The sequence below is a fragment of the Gracilinanus agilis genome, chromosome 5 (assembly GCF_016433145.1).
Source record: "Gracilinanus agilis isolate LMUSP501 chromosome 5, AgileGrace, whole genome shotgun sequence".
NCBI classification, from domain to species: Eukaryota; Metazoa; Chordata; class Mammalia; order Didelphimorphia; family Didelphidae; genus Gracilinanus; species Gracilinanus agilis.
This window is the reverse complement of record NC_058134.1, coordinates 194,040,964-194,060,255: the sequence shown is the minus strand read 5'-3', so window position 1 is coordinate 194,060,255 and position 19,292 is coordinate 194,040,964. Positions and strand designations below refer to the sequence as shown.

At 39.4% G+C, this 19,292-nt stretch overlaps 1 protein-coding gene across 1 annotated transcript in view; it reads right to left on the bottom strand.

Annotated features, from left to right (window-relative positions):
- Positions 1–6,135: 6,135 nt before the first annotated feature.
- The window catches only part of LOC123250456 (alpha-2-macroglobulin-like), an 89,369-nt gene continuing 76,212 nt past the window's right edge, over positions 6,136–19,292 (bottom strand). The window contains exons 33-37 of the mRNA XM_044679526.1: positions 18,969–19,059; positions 18,561–18,629; positions 15,839–15,941; positions 6,672–6,713; positions 6,136–6,280 (exon numbers count right to left, since the gene is read on the bottom strand). Of these exons, the coding sequence (XP_044535461.1) occupies positions 6,258–6,280; positions 6,672–6,713; positions 15,839–15,941; positions 18,561–18,629; positions 18,969–19,059 (328 nt within the window). The 3' untranslated portion in view covers positions 6,136–6,257. The remainder of the gene's footprint in view (positions 6,281–6,671; positions 6,714–15,838; positions 15,942–18,560; positions 18,630–18,968; positions 19,060–19,292) is intronic.

Sequence of the window (19,292 nt, the reverse complement as noted above, 5' to 3'; positions counted from 1 at the left end):
TCAGAGGATTACAAATTAGCTATGAAAATCTTTCAGTTAGAGTAGAGCTTAGAAGTCTGAGAACATTATTTAGATACATTCCAGAGAGATCTCACTGATTATTCCATTTAGATTTTTTAAATTATCATTATTATTCTGGTCAAAGTTTTCATTTATTCTTTCCATTTATTTATTATTATTATTTCCATTATTTCCATTTATTCTTTAATTTTGAGGCATTTAAAATGTTTTTTAAAAACTCTTTCTTTCCATTTTAGAATCAAAGCTAAGTATTGGTTTCAAAGTGGAAGAGCAATAAGGGCTAGGCAGTTGGGGTTAAGTGACTTGCCCAGGGTCATATGGCTAGAAGGTATCTGAGGTCGAATTTGAAGCCATGATTTCTTTTCTCCAGGCCAAGCACTCTAACCTCTAAGCCACAAGCTGCCCTAGCACTTAAGTATTGAATAATAAAATTTCTTTTCTCCATGCTTTGAACTTTTTTTGTATACTTGTACTTGTTCAAGTTAAATTTAACATTATTACAATGCTAAGTTTTTATATTTGGAATAAATATACCCGTGTACAGATACATATATAAATTAAGCTGTTCTTTTATATTTTCTCATGAGTGCTTTTTTTTTTTTTTAAATCAGAAAATTACTTTGGATGGATGGATTCCCTGTGGAAATATAAAGGAGGGCATGAGTGGAAGTTGCAGATGAAGAATAGTTATGTATCATTTTGCAGCAAATAATCATTTCTATGATGCGCCAGGTCTAATGTTATATATTAAGATGTTTGTATACTTTTGCATTTATATATAAAGATATATGTAAGGGAGAGTCAATAACTAAGGTGAATTTACATATATGCCAGATACTCATTATTATATGCCGTCATTACTGCATTTTTAAACACATAACACTTTTTTGACTTGTCTTTAACCAGAAAAAGAAGACCCCCCCCCCCCCAAGGAATCATACTGAAGGATCGAGGAGGTGACTCTCGTTGTTTATAAGATTGGATGTCCTTAATTTCCACACTGAGTCATGTCTTTATAAATTGAATGCCTGACCTTCAGATCTGGTCCATAAAGCCTGGAACACAGAACGTACAATGTTGTTTCTATTTCTATGGTGGCGAGAACAGCTGGCATTAGAATGCGACACAGGATCTCCCTAGAATGTAAATGGGGTGGGTCCTAAAGACACAAGTCTTTTGAGGTTTCTTGGCACTGGCTTTCCCTCCTATAACTTCTTCCTGGTGAGCAAAGAAATATTCCTTTGCTCATCCTTATCAGTGCTTCCCCCATAACCTCCCAATTACTCTGTCTCCTTAAGTCTCATAATCTATACTTTTTCTCCACCTTAGTTACACAGGTCTTGTCACAGGGTGCTTTGTCTGTTTATTTTCACATTAATTAAAAATTTATTTGAGTTCCAAATTTTCTCCCTCCCTAGAGTTATTCCCACACCCATCGAGAATAAAAACATGATGATATCAATTACACATCTGAAGTCGTGAAAAACATGGTGGTCATTGTAAATCTCAACATTATCTACAGGTGTTCAACTTCCTTAACCAAAAACTCTAACAATCCCATTGGCTGCACGGAAGGTCCCACTGGACCTAAAACAGCTATCGATTTGTACTCCATTTCCATCTTCTTTTTAGGTGTCTCTACATGTCATTTATTTAGGGTTATTGTTAATTATGTTCTAAATTATCAGTCTCATTTTGATGGGTTTATGTTTATTGTTGAATTAGAAATTCCCTTGATTCATTTGGTTCCTTCCGTCAAAAAATTAGTAACGGGGGGCAGCTGGGTAGCTCAGTGGATTGAGAGCCAGGCCTAGAGACGGGAGGTCCTAGGTTCAAATCTGGTCTCAGCCACTTCTCAGCTGTGTGACCCTGGGCAAGTCACTTGACCCCCATTGCCTATAAAAAAAAATTAGTAACAATCTAAAGACCTTTATGAAAAAGTGGAATATCTATGTTTTGTGGCTCCCCATTTTCCCACTACCAAGAGTTATTTAGAAGTGCAGATTTAATGGGAAGCCTCCCTTGTAGCTACAAAGTTTATTTGCCTTTGGAGTGGAGCGATAGTCTAAATTGCAGATGGCATTATAAGTGTGGGCAGAGTCTATATAGGTGTCTGGGAGAAAAAAACTCAATTCACTTCTGAGGAGACTTATTTACTACTGTGAATGTGTTTTCTGTTCTCATGGGTTTCTGTTATTTGTTTTCTGTATTTTTCTATAGGCAGCTGCTAGTTGGCACAGTGGATAAAGTGCCAGGCCTGGAGTCAGGGAGACTCATTTCTCTGAGTTCAAATATGACTTCAGACACTTACTAGCTGTGTGACTCTGGGCAAGTTACTTAACTCTGTTTGCCTCAATTTTCTCATTTGTAAAATAAGTTGGAGAAGGGAAAATGGCAAACTACATCAGTATCTTTGCCAAGAAAACCCCAAATGGGGTCACAAAAAATTGGAAATGACTGAAAAGTAACTGAACAATTTTGTCTAAGGAAAGGAGGGAATAAAAAATGCCCTATACTCAACATATATTTCTAGTACTTTTCATGCTTCTATGGGAACTGGAGACCAGAATTACTTATATTTTTAGAAATCTAGACATGAGATTTATTTGAATATTTCCCAAAGTGAAAATACCAATTATATCTGGCTGAAGGGCAAATTGTTCTTTTTTTTTAAATTTTATCAGAACCTGAGTTTGGAGCAGCCCATGTGAGACTGGAGTTTTGTGGAAGTCCTGGTCCAAATATTTCTACTTTAAAGTGCTTTACAAACTTTTAAAGCATAGTATAAATATCAATTATTATCTACCCTTCATTCTAATATAATATCTAATTGGGCCTTTGTTTTAACCAACTGATTCTGAAATGAATACATAGAGATATACGTTCTTAATCTATGTCTCTTTTAACATTAAGGGTTTTTTGGAGGGGATGGGAAGAATCACACGTTATTGGGTACGATTCCCATTTTGAAGTTGTTTTCCCAGTGCCTAACATAGTACTTAACACATAATAGACTCTTGATGAATAATTATTGATCAATTAATAATTGAAATCATTCATGATCCTAGTATTAAAAGAGCCCCAGAATCACAGTATCTTACATCTGAAAGAGGCCTCAGAAGGAGCCTGCAGACCAGAGCAAAAATCCTCACAGCATACCCAACGCATGATTAAATAATCTTTGCTTGAAAGGGAGCGCTTATTATCTTCCATAATGGCCCATTCTACTTTAGGATAGCTCTGATTATTAGAAATTTTTATTTACACTAAGTCTGTTTTTCTTTTTGAAACTTCAAACCATTGCTCTTTGTTCTCCTCCCATAAGACTAAACAGAACAAATCTAACCCCTCTTCTATGTGATGGCCCTTTGAATACTTGAAGGCAGTTCCATTTTCTTCTGTTTCCTCTTTACTAAGCTAAAAATTCCTATTTTCTTCAATCTATCCCAAGAAGACATGATCATGAGGTCATCCACTTTCCTAGTCACCTTCCCATCTCTGGGTATTCTCTAGATTATGTGAGATTCATATTACAGAGAGGGGTTCAAGCTGCAGAGAGGGGTTCAGGCTACATCACGGAATTCCATAGTGCCTCCCAGAACTCTAAGAGAGGGGGCAGTAAAAGGCAGTTGGAGCCCTGGGATTGGAAGGCAGGTCACTCTGCTTGCTGAGCTTGGGGCTTGGGTCTTGAATCTGAGGAGAGCCATTTAAGTTCCTAACTGCCAAGCTGCTTTACTTTGGTTAGACATTCAACAACATCACAGTTTACCTTAGTTTAGTTATCTTGATATAGAAGAATATATTTATAGGGTTAGAGAGCAGATCAGTCATTCAAGATACCTATCCCCTTTTGGGGGGGAGGGGCTGCTTGGACATAACTGTTTGAGGGTTTCCCTGACCTTATCAATCCTTATCCATCTCCCATCCTTCCCATTCCCACCTATCATTAAACCTTTTATCAACTGGGAGCAGTGCCTAGATATATATTTTGGGGATATACTCACAACCTCCCCAAGCCAAGCTGTTCCTATTTGTAGCCCAGAAGTTAATCCTAACCTCTGTGCCTGTGAACTTCAAAGACATCAAGCTTCTCCTATTCTATCCTCTGGGGAATAATACAGAGAAGGATATAATTATAAGGAGTTTGCCTTTCTCCATTTACCATTGGCACAAAAGATATCAAGTTAGTTACAGTACAGTGGACAATCTTTGTGTCTATTTAAACGTAGCCAATTTTCTTTCTTTTTGCAGGGGAGAGGTAAGAGGAGGGGGGAATTACTAGGTACTCATTATTCCAGCCAACATCTTCTGATTCCCTTCTTGAAGGAACAGAACTGATCACAGTACCTCAGATGTGGTCTAACCAAGGCAGACTAGAGAGAGATTACCTTCCTAATCCTGGACACACTTCTCTCTTACTGGAGCATAATGATTGCATTGACTGCTTTGTCTTATCACATTATTGACTGTGCAGTCACTGAAATTCCCATATCTTTTTCAACATATTACTTGCTATCTGGTGTTCTCCAGTCTGTACTAAAATAGCTAATTTTCTTGAGTTATTTTTTTTAAAGCTTGCCTTCCACCTTAAAATCAATACTGTATTTTGGTTCCATGGCAGAAGAGTGGTAAGGACTGGATAATGGGAGTTAAGTGACTTGCCCAGGGTTACAGAGCTTGGATGTGTCTGAGGTTAGATTTGAACCCAGGACCTCCTGTCTCTAGAATTGGCTCTCAGTCCACTTAGCCACCCTACTGCCCCCTTTTTCTTGAGTTATTAAAGAAGTATACATTTCATGTTATTAAGTTTTATCCTATTTTCTTTGTCCTAATGTTCTAATAAATATGAAGTTCCAAAAAAGTTAACCAGTCTTGGCTCCTTTTATGTCTTGCTTCGAAACAATTTTTTTTCAACATAGTTTTTGCTGAACTTCTCTACACAATGAAGTTATTAAATATTAAGACATATGCTTAGTTTGAGGGATTATCTGTTAACTACTCTGTCCAGATTAGCCTATATACATATAATGGTGACTGGATCAAATCTCATAACCTCAGCCTAGCTGAAGTCTCCTTTTAACAGTCTCCACCTTATCTGTTATTCCAAGTTATCTTTTATAATCTCTAATGTAGGCCTTTCAAGTTTTCTTCTGATTCCTCCCATGAGCAAGCCATCCTTATTATTTCTGTTGCCCTTGCTCAGATTGCTCTCCTTCCTTTGAATACTCTTTCCTGTTCTCTCCATTAACTCAAATACTATGCTTCCTTCAAGATTTATCTCCTACATTAAATCATTTTAGACTAGTTGCAGCTTATTAACATTTCTTCCCTTACTCAGGATTTCCCTTATTCTGAACTCCAGCAGTTGTAATGAATCATTCCTTGAATGGTTTCATGGATCTTCCTCAATTTGTCTCCCAAATTAAGGTTTTAATAATGACAAAAATAATAATAGCTTGCATTTCTATAATGCCAACTATGTGCTAGGCACTGTGCTAAGCACTTTTTACAAATATTATCTCATTTGATCCTCACAACAACCTTGAAAGGTTGGTGTCATTATTATCCACATTTTACAGTTAAAGGAACCAAAGCAGATAGAGGTAGAGTGACTTGCCCAGGGTTACACAGCTACTAAATGTCTGAGGGAAGTAGAATTTAAATTTATGTCTTACTGACTTGAGGCTCAGAGCTCTAGTCATTGCTTTACCTAACTGCCTAATCATTTTAATCATTCCCCAAAGGCAGGGAATATTTTTACGCTATTATTGTATCCCTCACAGTATATCGTTCTGAACATACAATTTGTAGTTGTTCCGGCTTTTCATTTACATCTGAACTCTCTGTGATCCTCATTTAGGATTTTCTTAGCAGAGATACTGGAGTGGTTTGCCATTTCTTTCTCATTTTACAGATGAGGAAACCGAGGCAAACAGGGTTAAGTGAATTGTCCAGGCTCACCCAGCTAATAAGTGTCAGAGGCTGGATCTGAACCCAGGTCTTCCTGATTTAGGACCTGGTACTCTATCCACTGCCACCCAACTGCCCCTGGACTTAGTCCTTAATAAATTGTTGGTGCATGAACGAAGGAAAGAATCAAACCAATTACAGATATTTCCTCTAAGCACACATTTATTCAACAAGATTTTATTTCTTTTTGGTGAAAGAAACCATCTTTTCTGGGTTGGGAGAGGTTGGAAACCAAAGCTTCTGAGTCTTGTGCTTACACATGGATCTTAAGCATTTCCTTGGTTTGAATCTGTGAGGAGAAGAGAAATAAGAAAGCCTGGCTTGCAGTTTCAGAGGAATCAGGTAACTTCCCCAGTGGGAGTGGCTGGGAATGTCTTTAGCCGGCTATGGAGGGACATGTGACTCAACAGAGATAGCAATCAATCACATACTAGCCATGCAGCTAGTCGGAGGTGGGGTGGGGTGGGGTGGGGGATGTGTAAATAACTGTAATCAGAGATGCCTCCTCAGAGTTAGGAGCCCTCTCTCCATCAAATGCATCTGTGCGTGTGCAATGACTGGTCAGTGGTTTATAAAAGAAATGTAAATGTTAAAGGAGACTGGATGAAAAAAAAAAAAAAGACCTCGAGACGGAGAGCATAAACTACAAACATGTGGGGACTTCTGCTTGAGCTTCTTACCTGTGCTGCAGGGGACTTGGTACTCAGCAAAACCCATTTCATCTGAAAGAAACAAAGAAGAAAAGGGTTAGAAAAAATAAAGACGTTACAGAGAGGAAGGCCATTTTCTTCCAATTAGGGGCATCAGGGAAGCCTTGGAAGAGGAGATAGATTCTGAGATGAGTATTAGAGATGGATATGATCTGCATCCACAAAGAAGAGATGTTTCTCCCTTTCTTAGTGCCCCTGATTATCTGGACTTTCTCTACAATGGCCCCACATAAATACTCCATTCTTTGCTTCACCTTCACTTTTCAGCTTTTTTTTATGTGCCTGGAAAATGTTGTTCAATTATTTTTCAGTTGTGTCTGACTATTCATGATCCCATTTTTGGGATTTTCTTAGCAAAGATACTAGAACGGTTTGCTGTTTCCTTCTCTGCTCTGGCTCATTTTATAAGTGAAACTGAGGCAAAAAGGGTAAAGTGACTTGCCCAGGGACACACAACTAATAAGGGTCTGAGGCCACACTTAAAGTCAGGAAGATGAGGCATTCTACCCACTGTGCCACCTACCTGCCACCTGGCAAATAGTAAGTGTTTAGTAAATGCTATAGGACTTGTCTTGTGCCTAGGTTGAACTAAGTTCAGCTAGAATTAACTTGAGTACATCCTAGTAATTATCACGGTAATAGTAAGGGGAGGCAGGATTAGGCTGACTCTGAGTGAATGTTTAGATCTGGGGTATTAGTGCTGAAGTGGGCACAGATTGGGTTTGTACAAGCCCACAATCAGGCAAACTTGGCATCCTAATTCAGAAATAATGGGAAATCCGAGAGAGAAAGATCTCTTAGGACTGAGTCAGGATATAGACATTATGTTCTGAATCATCCTCAAGAGCAGAAATAATAACTAATGGGTGAAAATTACAGGTGGGCAGATTTGGGGCAGCTAGGGGGGTGCAGTGGATAGAATACTGAGCCTAGAATCAAGAAAATCTGAGTTCAAATCCAGGCTTAGACACTTACTAGCTGGTAACCCTGGGCGTGTCACCTAACCCTACTTGCCTCTTTTTCCTCATCTGAAAAATGATCTGGAGGAGGAAATGGCAAACCATTATAGTATCTTTGCCAAGAAAACCACAGAATGAGGTCATGAAGAGTCAGACATGAACAATAATAACAACAAGATTTTGGCTTAGATAGAAAAAAAAATCCTAACTATTAGCACTGAACAAAAATGGAGCAAGCTGACTCAGTAGATAATGACTTCTCTGTCACTCTACACATTCAAGCAGCAGCTAGATGACCTTTGTCCTGGATGTTCTAGAAATAAAAGTGTGGGATTTACTGTCTAAATTTGTTAAGTACTTTTTCATGTGACTATGTCTTATTTTCAGTCTAGATTATAAGCTCCTTGAAGGAGTAGGTCTTACATTTCTAAAAACATCATGATTATGATCCCATTTTCATTTTTTTCTAGCTTGAAATGGCCCTGAAACAAGTTGCTCTTTACAATAATTCCTTTATATTCAATATTCAGGGGGCAGCTAGGTGGCCCAGAGTGCCAGGTCTGGAGTTGGAAGGACCTGGATTCAAATCTGACCTTAGACACTTCCTAGCTATGTGACATGGGCAAGTAACTTAATTTAACCCAATATGCCTAGCCCTTGCCCTTCTGTCCTAGAATTGTTACTAAAGTAAGGGTTTTTTTTAAAGGTTCAATGAATTGTTTGTTATATAGGTAACTAAAATAAGTATTTTACTAGTTAGTAGTTAAGTAAAAATATTAAGATGTAAGCTTTTCTCCCTTAGGCTCATGGAAAGCATCCTCGGAACTACTACTGGTACAACACCACTGGTGGAAAAGGCAATAGAGAAGATATTGACCTTCTCCTGTTCCATGTGATTCTGATATCAGAGGGTTTTAAATGCAATTTTTCTCAACAACAAAAAATCATTTTCTTGTGATTTCTCTCAGCCAGATAGATATCCTTTGAACATTTTTCATTCCAGGTAGCTAGGAGATTATGGATATTTGGAAGGGCAACATCTGGGGTTTTTTAAACCTTTACTTTCTGTCTTAGAATCAATACTGTGGATTGGTTTCAAGGCAGAAGAGTGGTAAAAGCTAGGCAATGCAGAGTTAAGTAACTTCCCTAGGGTCACACAGCTAGGAAGTGTCTGAGGCTAGATTTGAACTCAGGATTTCCCATCTCCAGGCCTGGCTCTCTATCCGCTGACCCACCTAGCTGCCCCTTGGCAACATCTATTTAAAATAGTGTCCTTAAATTTTTGTTGAATTGGTATTAAATCTGGGCAACTGTTTAGTCTGAAAATGTTCTGCTTCTAGGGTTGTTTTTAGGTTGAGTTCCCAAAGACACAAGAAGTCTGTCTGTATTTGTACTATGGAAATTTGCCATCTGTCAGTCCATGAAAGACCGTGGGCTTTTGATGAAGTATTTTAGCCGCCAGGTCAGGCCTTGGTATTTGGCAAGTGCAAAACATTTATCACCTGCAGTAATATGTTGCACAGGCTCTTCTATTTCCTTGCAAGCTAGTCTACATTGTTCACAAAGTCCAGGCTCCTTCAGAATGACCTTTCAGGAGTTTCTGGTGGCAATGACTTGATTCTGAATTGCCATAATAAACTGCTCGACTTCGCCCAACACATCTGCATGACTCAGACATTTGTTCTACTTCAACATATTTTTGATTGAATTCCAAAAGTATTTCTGGAGGATTTGGGCCTCTGAATCATGCTCTAAGAATATCCCATCTCTTGCTTCCTCTTTTTTGATGGGGAAGGATTCATCTTTCTATAGCTGCCTTACAGTGATGAGCCCTATGTTGTTATTGTTGTTTTAACCCTTCCCTTTGATCTTAGAATCAATACTAGGTATTGGTTCCAAGAAAGAAGAGCAATAAGGGCTAGGAAAGTGGGGTTGAGTAACTTGCCCAGCATCACACAGCCAGGAAGTGTCTGAGGTTCACATTTGAACTCAGAACCTCCTAGGATTCTATGACTCAAGGCTTAGTTCTAACTCCACTGAGCTGCCTAGCTTCCCCCTTTATGTTTTGTTAATATTGAGGCAGCTAGGTGGAGCAGTGGATAGAGTTCTGGGCTTAGACTCAGGAAGGTTGGAGTTCAAATCCAGACTCAAACACTTACTAGCTGTGTGGCCCCAAGCAAGTCACCTAACCTCTGTTTATCTCCCTTTCCTCGATTATAAAATAGGAATAATAACAGTACCTATCTCCTTAAGTATAAAATAAGAAAATATTTATAAAGTACCTCGTGTATTAATAAATCCTTAATAAATGCTGGTTTCCTCTCTTGTATGACTTTTTGTCAGGATATTTTCCAGATATATTAAGGTTTGTTTCACAATTCTGAAAGTGTGCAGTAAGCCTGGTATTTCATAGGTATTAATTACTGTGTAAATGGAATTAGCTCACCCTCATTCATTCTTTAGACTTTAGCCACCAGGAATAATGTCATCCCAACCAACTTAAAATTAAGTGGAGAGGGGGAGGTCTATGACCCACATGTGATAATAAGCGACAAATCAAAAACAAGGGACTGCCCTCTGGGCAGTCCAAAACAGTGTTGAGGCTGCCATTTGTCCACGTGAAACTGGAGGTAGACGCAGGAAGTGATGAAAGATGCTCTTTTAAATATGATGGTAACTTCCTGTGAAAGGGTTTTTGCCTGTTGACTTGGCGTTGGAGGAGCTCGGGGGAGACTTCAGACTGCTTCCCTTTGAATTGTCATGTGGGTAAGTTAAGCTGACTCTCTTTCTCTTCCCTTGGTGTTTCTAAAGGCTCCAACCTCAAAGAGGCCTCTCTTCTTAGAGAAGGCGGCTAGAAGCCTTGTTTTAATTAACCTCTGTGCCCCCTCTGCTGGGATCTCTGAAGGCTCCCTGGTTTTTCCCTCTGGTCCAGTCCAGAGTTTCTCTCTCTCATTTTCCCTACCTCCAACCTTCCTAATTATAAGTAAACCACCATAAAAGTCATCCTGACTGGGGTCTGTTATTTTGGAATTGAGTAATCGATCCCTGGCAACCAAACTTTAAATATCCAGTCCAATCATAATCTTCCCATTTTTCCCTTTTTACATTTTGGTGACCATGAAGGGACACGAACCCTCAATCTTCTGATTCTGGGCTTGGAGTTCTATCCCCTGTGGTCCATCTGGGCCAAATAATAAGCAATTGGACACTGAACAGGTCCTAGAGTTTGAGTTAACACAACTGAAGCCACCCGTCCCCGAGCTCCTCCAATGCCAAGTTCAACAGGCAAAAACCCTTTCACAGGAAGTTACCATCATATTTAAAATATAGCACCTTTCATCACTTCCTGCATCTACCTCCAGTTTCACATGAACAAATGGCAGCCTCAACACTGTTTTGGACTGCCCAGGGGGCAGTCACTTGTTTTTGATTTGTCACTTACTATCACATATGGGTCACAGACCTCCCACTCCCCACTTAATTTTAAGTTGGTTAGGGTAACATTATTCCTGGTGGCTAAAGTCTAAAGAATGAATGGGGGTGAGCTAATTCCATTTACACATTACTATAAGTGAGTTTTTCCCATTCAGCTTTGATGTTAAGATGCCAGGAATGTTCTTATCATATTCAGTTATAGCCTAGAGAAGACCAAGATGGATTGACTCAATCCACTGGTTCAATTGGGATCTCTTGATTTAAGCTCAAAACCTTCAGAATCCATCTTCCCTTGGTATCTACTAAGAATTTTACAGTCAATGAGTACAAATGACATTTGGATCTCACTGGAACCCTAAAGCTTGATGTTATCCATATTCATCACATAGTTATAGTTAATGATCTGTTTAGTCCAACTTTTTTTAATTTGAAGAGAGGAGAATGGATTTAAAGTGAGGTAGAACCATACTGGATTTCAATAAGTCTCCTAGAAAAATACCATTTTTTATGAATCGTTCTTGACATTATTCAGTTGGTGGCATGGTTAAATAGATGATAATTTCCCATATGTGAGCAACAAATACTCTAGTATTCTCATTATTCTTGGTTCAATGTTTTATACAAATATAGTCTAAGAATGAGGCAGTTGGGTGGCACAGTGAATAGAGTGCCAGGTCTGGAGTCAGGAACACACATCTTACTGAATTTAAATCTGACTTTTGACACTTACTAGTTGTGTGACCTTGGGCAAGTCATTTAATTCTGTTTGCCTTCATGACCTCATCTGTAAAATGAGCTGGAGAAGGAAATGACAAACCACTCCAATATCTTTGCCAAGAAATCCCCAAATGGGGTCATGAAGAGTCGGATAGGACTGAAGACTAACAATTGTACATGAATAGGCTAAGAACAAGGAATCAAGCCAAAGGCTTTGGGACAGTGGACAAAGGTGGTATAAATGTTATGGCATTTTGGAGCAGCTTGCTAATAACTGCCGAGTTGAAAATAAATTGTTCTTCGTATTCATGGTTATTTTGGGCAACTTTTTGCTCCTGTTATAAAGAGGATAAAGAGGATGATAAAAGGGAGTCACTAGGGGCCTGGGAGCCAGTAACCAGTCTAGCAGGAGATTGCGGTTATTTAATGACAAAGGTGGGCAACTTCATCTGGGAATAATCTGGGAATAAGAATAGATTCAAACCCTGTTAGCTTTAGTGCCCAATATATTTCCACTGCTAGCAGTAGGATCCTTTAAGCTGTTTGGTGGGTGACCCTTCCCTGTTGAGGTAACTGCCTCCTATTGGATGAGAGCAGATCCCAGCAGGAAACCGAGACTCCAACTTCCTGCCTCCACAGTAACTCTGATTTCTCTGTATTCTCTCCTCTCCTTAGTCTCCTTAGCCTAGATGATGTTGGAATGATCACAGGATGCACAGATTAAGACTAAGGGATTTATTTGAAACTGGGAAGGGAAACTAAGGTAAGAGGGCTTAAGGTGTTGCTAAGCTGTTGCTAAGGGCAACTGGCAGGTGCTGGCAAAGGTCCTATAAGGTCTTGACAGGCTGAGGGCAAGCTGCCCTCTGCCTGTAATAACTGACACTGGTTTGATATTATTTGATCCACTAGCTACACAAATGATATTATTGGGTTGCTCTAGATGGTAGTCCTAACCACTAGGCTATCCTATTCTAAGATCCTACCCACAATCCTCCTCCCTTCTCCCTTCACCACCCAGGGCCCCAGGGGGAAAGGTCAGGGAAGCAAATTGTCTGGGTGAGGTTGGGGGAAATCAGAACCCAGGGTTGGGTTTGCAGGGGCTTTTATAGCCACAGCCCAACTGTCGGTTGGCACCTGCCCCATGGCACATGCCATCAGCAAGATTCCATTCAGGGTAATTGACAAGTTTGCCTAGGGCAATGCAATGCCAATGCAAAATCCCTGTATTACACTCCTAAACCAACATATGATTTTTTTTATAAATGACTATAGATTTTTTTTCTTTGATGATTTAAGCTGTGAATACATTAGATAAAGTACCCTATTCATGTAAGTGACTAATATTTGAAGGGAAGGTCACTGGTGTTTTCATCTTTTGGTAATATCTATGTGCTGCTCTCTGTTAAGGAAGGTGTGCTTTCATCTGACTGGAAGGTGATAAAGTTCTTAATTAATAATTGATGCTAAGAAAAAAAAATAACTGATGCTCTGGGGGCAGGTAGGTGACTCAGTAGATTGAGAGCCAGGCCTAGAGATGGGAAGTTCTGGGTTCAAATATGACCTCAGACACTTCCTAGCTATAAAATCCTGGGCAAAATTGCTTAATCCAATTGCCTAGCCCTTACTGCTCTTCTGCCTTGGAATCAGTACTTAAGACCAAAGGTAAGGGTTTAAACTAAATAAATAACTACTGCTAGACAGTGGAGTCTATAATTAGTCAATAATCTTATCCAGCCCTGACACTTTCCAGATTTTGCAAAGAAGTTAGAGTTAAGCAGGTATATAACTTTATGTAACGTTTTGTCATTTATTATATTATTGGTCTATAAGCCCCCAGTTTCTCATTCCATCCAACTTGAAATTTCATTGTCTTATAACCATATAGCTATAGACAATGAGAGATTTTCTACCTTCTCCTTTAGGGCTCTTTCTGACCCCAGATTTCTTCCCTTTTCTTTTCTTTTTCTTTTTAACCCTTACCATCTGTCTTGGAATCAATACTGTATATTGGTTTCAAGGCAGAAGAGTGGTAAGGGTAGGCAATGGGGGTCAAGTGACTTGCCCAGGGTCACACAGCTAGGAAGTGTCTGAGGCCAGATTTGAACCTAGGACCTCCATTCTCTAGGCCTGGCTTTCAATCTACTGAGCTACCCAGCTGCCCCCTGCTTCCCTTTTCAAACCTCCATAGTCACCTTTTGATTGTTGATGAATTATTTCTTCTTTGTATTGCTCTGATTCCCTTTCTTGCCTTTACCTTTTGACTTTGACTTTTGTTGTTTAAGGGAGCCTTGAATTTCTAATAGACTTTTGTTTCAAGAGGGAAGAATAAGATGAAGCCAGTCTGGAAAGATTGATTGGGAGAGAGGACTTTAATTAGGGTAACTGCCATATCAGTAAAGAAAAGGCAATTGATGTGAGAGCTATCAAGGAAAAGAAATCAGTAAGACTTGTCTACCTATTAGATATAAGGAGCAGGGTACAGGGAAGAGTCAAGGATGATACTTACATTGCCAACCTGGATGAATGGGAGGACTGCACTGTTATTCCAATTTAAAAGACATTAAATACCAACTATATGCCAAACACTGGCACGGGGGAGGGGGGGCGGAGTTTGACATTCTTCCTATGGCTAGTTCTCTGCCCTGTCTCTTGCCTTGTGGAAAGAAAGACACCCCTCCACCCCCGCCGAATCCCATCTTACAACCAGTACCACATCTTTGAGTTTAACCATATTGCATTAAAAAAAGACAAACTCTAACCTTCTGTCTTAGAATTAGTATCAGTTATCGGTTCCAAGACAGAAGAGTAGTAAGGGCTAGGCAATATAGTTAAGTGACTTGGGTCTGAGGCCAGGTTGGAACCCAGAACCTCCCATCTCCAGGCTTGGCTCTCTATCCATTGAGCCACTTGACTAAATTTAAATATCTGGTCCAACTTCTCATATGTGAATGTCTGGTATTAGGAGTCTAGTACCGTTAACATGGAACGTAATAAAAATTTAACAATTTTTTTTAGTGAGGAAAATGCAAGCATTTTTTTTTTTTGCAAATGCAATTTTCTGTCAATAGTTGGTGCACACAAAACCTCTTAAGCTACAATAACTTTTAGTAAACTCAATGAATACTTTTTTAAAAATCCAGTGATAATATCAAGTCTGTGCTGAATTTATAGCTTTTGTTTAATATTATAATGTTTTAAGATAAATAAAGTTCTTTGCTTTCAAATAACCTTGTGGAACAATCCTATGGAGTTGGGAGTGCCAGCATTATCACCATTTTAAAGCAGAGAAAGTTACATCAGAAAAATCAAGTGACTTGTTCAGAGTCACAGGACTAGGAAGTACCCAAGTCTGGCTTCAAATCCAGGCATGCTGGCTCAAGTCCAATGTCTTCTGCCCCAGAATACTGCCTTTTAGAATTTCTTGTAGAATCATAGGATTCCAGAACTTAAAGTGAGAAGAGAGCTTAGAAACCTCATGTCTAATACCATCAGGAAATTGGGGTCCCATGGAAGAGGGAGAATAAAAATGAGTCAAGAAGAAACCAAGAAGTAGTGAGTAGAATCAGGAGAACAATTTAAACACTGAAAACAATATTGTAAGACTTGAAAGGCTTGAGAAATCTGATCAACACAATGACCAACCATAATTTCAGAAAACTCATGATGAAATACGCTACCCACCAATGGAGAATAAAATTGATATAGAAAGAAGTCCATGCTCCCGAAGAGCTCAGAGTAGAGGCTGAGACATTGTGTGTGTGTGTGTGGTGGAATGTGGCTAATGTGAAAGTTTGTTTTGTTTGGCTCCATATTCTTGTAAACAGGGGTTTTGTTTTTCTTGCTTCTCAATTCAGGAGGGAGAATAGGGAGAGGTGCAGGGAGAGAGGACAGATTTTTGTTTGAAAAAAATTAAAATTTAATTCAATAGGCAAAAAGAAAAAAAGAGAGAGAAAGAAAAAGGAGTGACTGTAGGGGGTCATAGAGGTAGAAAGTTTAGTTTGCTTAGTGTTTTTAGGTCATACTCACCCGTTTCATAGTAATCATAGATCTTCACCACAGCTGGTTTCAGGTCTCTTACTGGAATATCTTGGTTCACAGTGAAGGAAAAGGACAGTGTCTCATTGGTCAACTAGAAGGGAAAATAGGTATAAGCAACAACCTACAGAACCTTCTTTCCCCTGCTTTGGGCAAGATCAGCCTTCCTCATTCTTCATCTTTTTGGTTGCCTTAACTTGTTTTATAGACAAAAGCGAGAATGCAGAAACGGAACCACAGAAGACCTAATGGGGATCTCTTAAGATTCTGGGATTCTGTGAAGAGGCATTTGCTATCATGTTGGAGTAAGCAAACCCTTACACATGAAGGGATTGATGGAGACCACATGGGCCAACCATTGAAACTTAATATATTATAAACCGAGTCCTGATCTTCAAAGAGATTTACCAAGTTAGGGACTGTTGCTAGCTGAGAGAACAATTTCAAAACTAGTTGAATAGCCTTCTATGAGCCCACATATGTACGAGATAAAATGGGGGAGAGAATAGTACTCTAAACTATTATATTCCCTGCAGGATGTTCTTTTTAATACATAAGAAATTCCTCAAGCCATCTTCTATTGGCTGAATGACAATAGCTAATAATATCTCTACATATTGTTATAGGGAAATCAGAGGGGACGGCAGGAAGTACCAAGGCAGAGGCAGAGAGAGAATTCCAGACTCTGGAGACAGTGACTCTGAGGAGACAGTTGGGTTTCTGGACTTGCCCTCTCTGGAGGAAGGCTCTGTCTGTGTGGACTTATCCTTCAAGCCTTTCACCTGCTAGGAAGTGGTTGAGTTTGGTTTAAACTCCACCGGTGGACTGTGTGAGTAAAATCCTTACTCCTCTTCCTTTTGGATGTATACCTGCTGCTGCTGTGATTCTACTAGACTCCTGCCAAACCCAGAGGACAGTTGTTGTGAGATATCTCCCTTGCTGACCCAGTGGACCTTCCGGCTCTCCCTTACTCTGAATACTAGCTAAGGGGGAGGATTCTGTTAGGATATAGTACAGGTAGCTGGGGATCTGGAGGTTGAGATGAGTGTAGTTAACATCTATTCAAACTTATTGGACTTTGGTGGGAGGAATTCGTTTTAACACCCAGTTAGATCATCCCACTCCCCTTTTCCCTACCTGTCTTAGTTTTAAAATAAAACCCTGTTTTACAACATAGTAGTAACATGTCAGTTTCTCCCTGGAAGCCTTCCCAAACCCTGGACTTCTGATAACTGGCCCTAAAGACCATTTTCATCTAAGTGTCTAGAAAACCTTATACCTACTATCATATTTATTATTTCAATATGAATATATACATACACTCACATATATAAGCTTTATGGTTTGCAAAGTGCTTTTATACATCTCATCTGATCCTTGAAACAACTTTGGGAAATAGGTACCATGATTACCCCTATTTTTCAGATTGGGAAACTGAATCTGAAAAAAGTTAAGTGACTTGCCCATGGTCACATGGCTAATTAGCATCAAAAATAGGATTTGAACTCAGGTCTTCCTGACTTCAAGTCCATCATCCTATTATCAATTTTGCTACTTAGCTGCTAATACTAGCTTGAATTTCTATAATCCTTTAGTTAATATTTATAAGGTACTATACAAGTGTTCTCTCATTTGATCCTCAAGACTTTATGAGGATAAGAACAAGACTCAGTTCATAATACACTAAGTTTTGGAGGCAGCTGGGTGGGCTCAGTGGATTGAGAGCCAGGCCTAGAGATGGGAGGTCCTGGGTTCAAATCTGGCCTCAGGCACTTCCTAGCTGTGTGACCCTGGGCAAGTCACTTAACCCCCATTGAGAGCCCTTACCATTCTCTTCCTTCAAACTAATACTCAGTATTGATTTTAAGATGGAAGGTAAGGATTTAAAAAACAACAGCGACTTTAATATATTGTTTCACTGGTTGACCCATGCGAAGTACCCATCAATCACTTCCTATGTATGCTTGCTTACCCGATCATGATAGCAAATGCCTCTTCAGAATCTTAGAGATCCCCATTAGGTCGCCTAATTATAGAGATGAGGAAAATAAAACCCTGACAGGTTAAGAGACTTCTTTCAATCACATAGTTTAAGTGACTGAGGAGGTGGCCCAGGTAGGTATTGCCTTCAGTTTCTTTCTCATTCCCCCAGAAGTGATCAATAAAACTCTGCTGACTTGGCAACCTGGCTGCGTTCATAGGGCAGCAAACTTTGGGACAGAAAAGTGAAGATGGGTCAATCACCTGATATTTGGCACTGTATGAAATGAGACAAGAAAGTAACACCACTGATTTTTATGTTTAGTTTGTAAAAGTAGTCATGTTTACTTTAAAGTCACATAAAACATCTAGAAAAAGAGAATGTATTCTTTTTTTTGTATGGTTGCTTTAGACTGGGGAACAAAGTCACTGGCGAACCCTTCAGTTTACTGCCCCTCTTTACTTAGATCCTTAAAACGATTCCTACAGCTAAGTAGCCATTGGCTGTTCTAGGAAGAGTACCCCAAGAAGAACCATCACAGTAAAACACCATAGCCTAAATAGGACATAAATCATTTCTCTGCAGACCTCAGAGAAGTGTGAAATGCTACAAAAGAGAGGGGGAAATGTTCTGGTTTTCACATGGTGTTACTCTCAAATTAAACCAGAACAGATTTGATTTCTCCAATTGAAAGAGGTTGTCCATCCTTGCGTAAGAATGAGGGACTCTCACCTTTTCCACATAGAGCAAGACATGATTGCTGGTCACTTCTGTCTTGCTCAGGCGGCCGGATTTCACAAGCTGAGAAAAATGGAGACAAAACAAATGTTATTAAGTAAATAAAATCCCTAGAGACACGAGGAGGAATAAGCAAAGAGGAAGAGTTGGATTCCTAAAGCCAGAGAGGGATTGAGGTCTCAAATGGGTTTTTACTGCGAAAAGAGTATGATGAGAACAGGTGGAAGATGCAATTCTTTCCTAGTAATATTGGGGGAACTGAATTGGTTTTCCTGAGCAGAGAAGCAACACAGGCCTTAGATGCAGAGTGATCTTCATTGGGTTTGGATAAGGTTGCAGTTTTAGGATGAGTCCATGGATAGCCCTCCTAGCTAAGGTTTACTGTGCTCAAAATGTACCTACCATCTTCACAGATGATTTTTCAGGGATGAAACCTGACACCATCTTCACATCAATAATGACCATGTTGGAAGAAGGACGATTTCCTTTGTAACTACAGATGCAAAGAAGAAAGGAATTAGGCCTTACAGTTATCTCCCCATCCTTTGGGGTCTAATTCAAATTCTGCTTGCTTCTGGAAGCTTTCCCAAACCACCCTTGAACAACAAGCTCTTCCTTTTCTGGATTATCAAAAGCTTATGAAAAGAAACAGAACCTTTCCCCTCTCAAAAAACTTAAGTTGAAGATCATGAATGATCAAAGTACAAAATGGGGGCAAAGATAGAT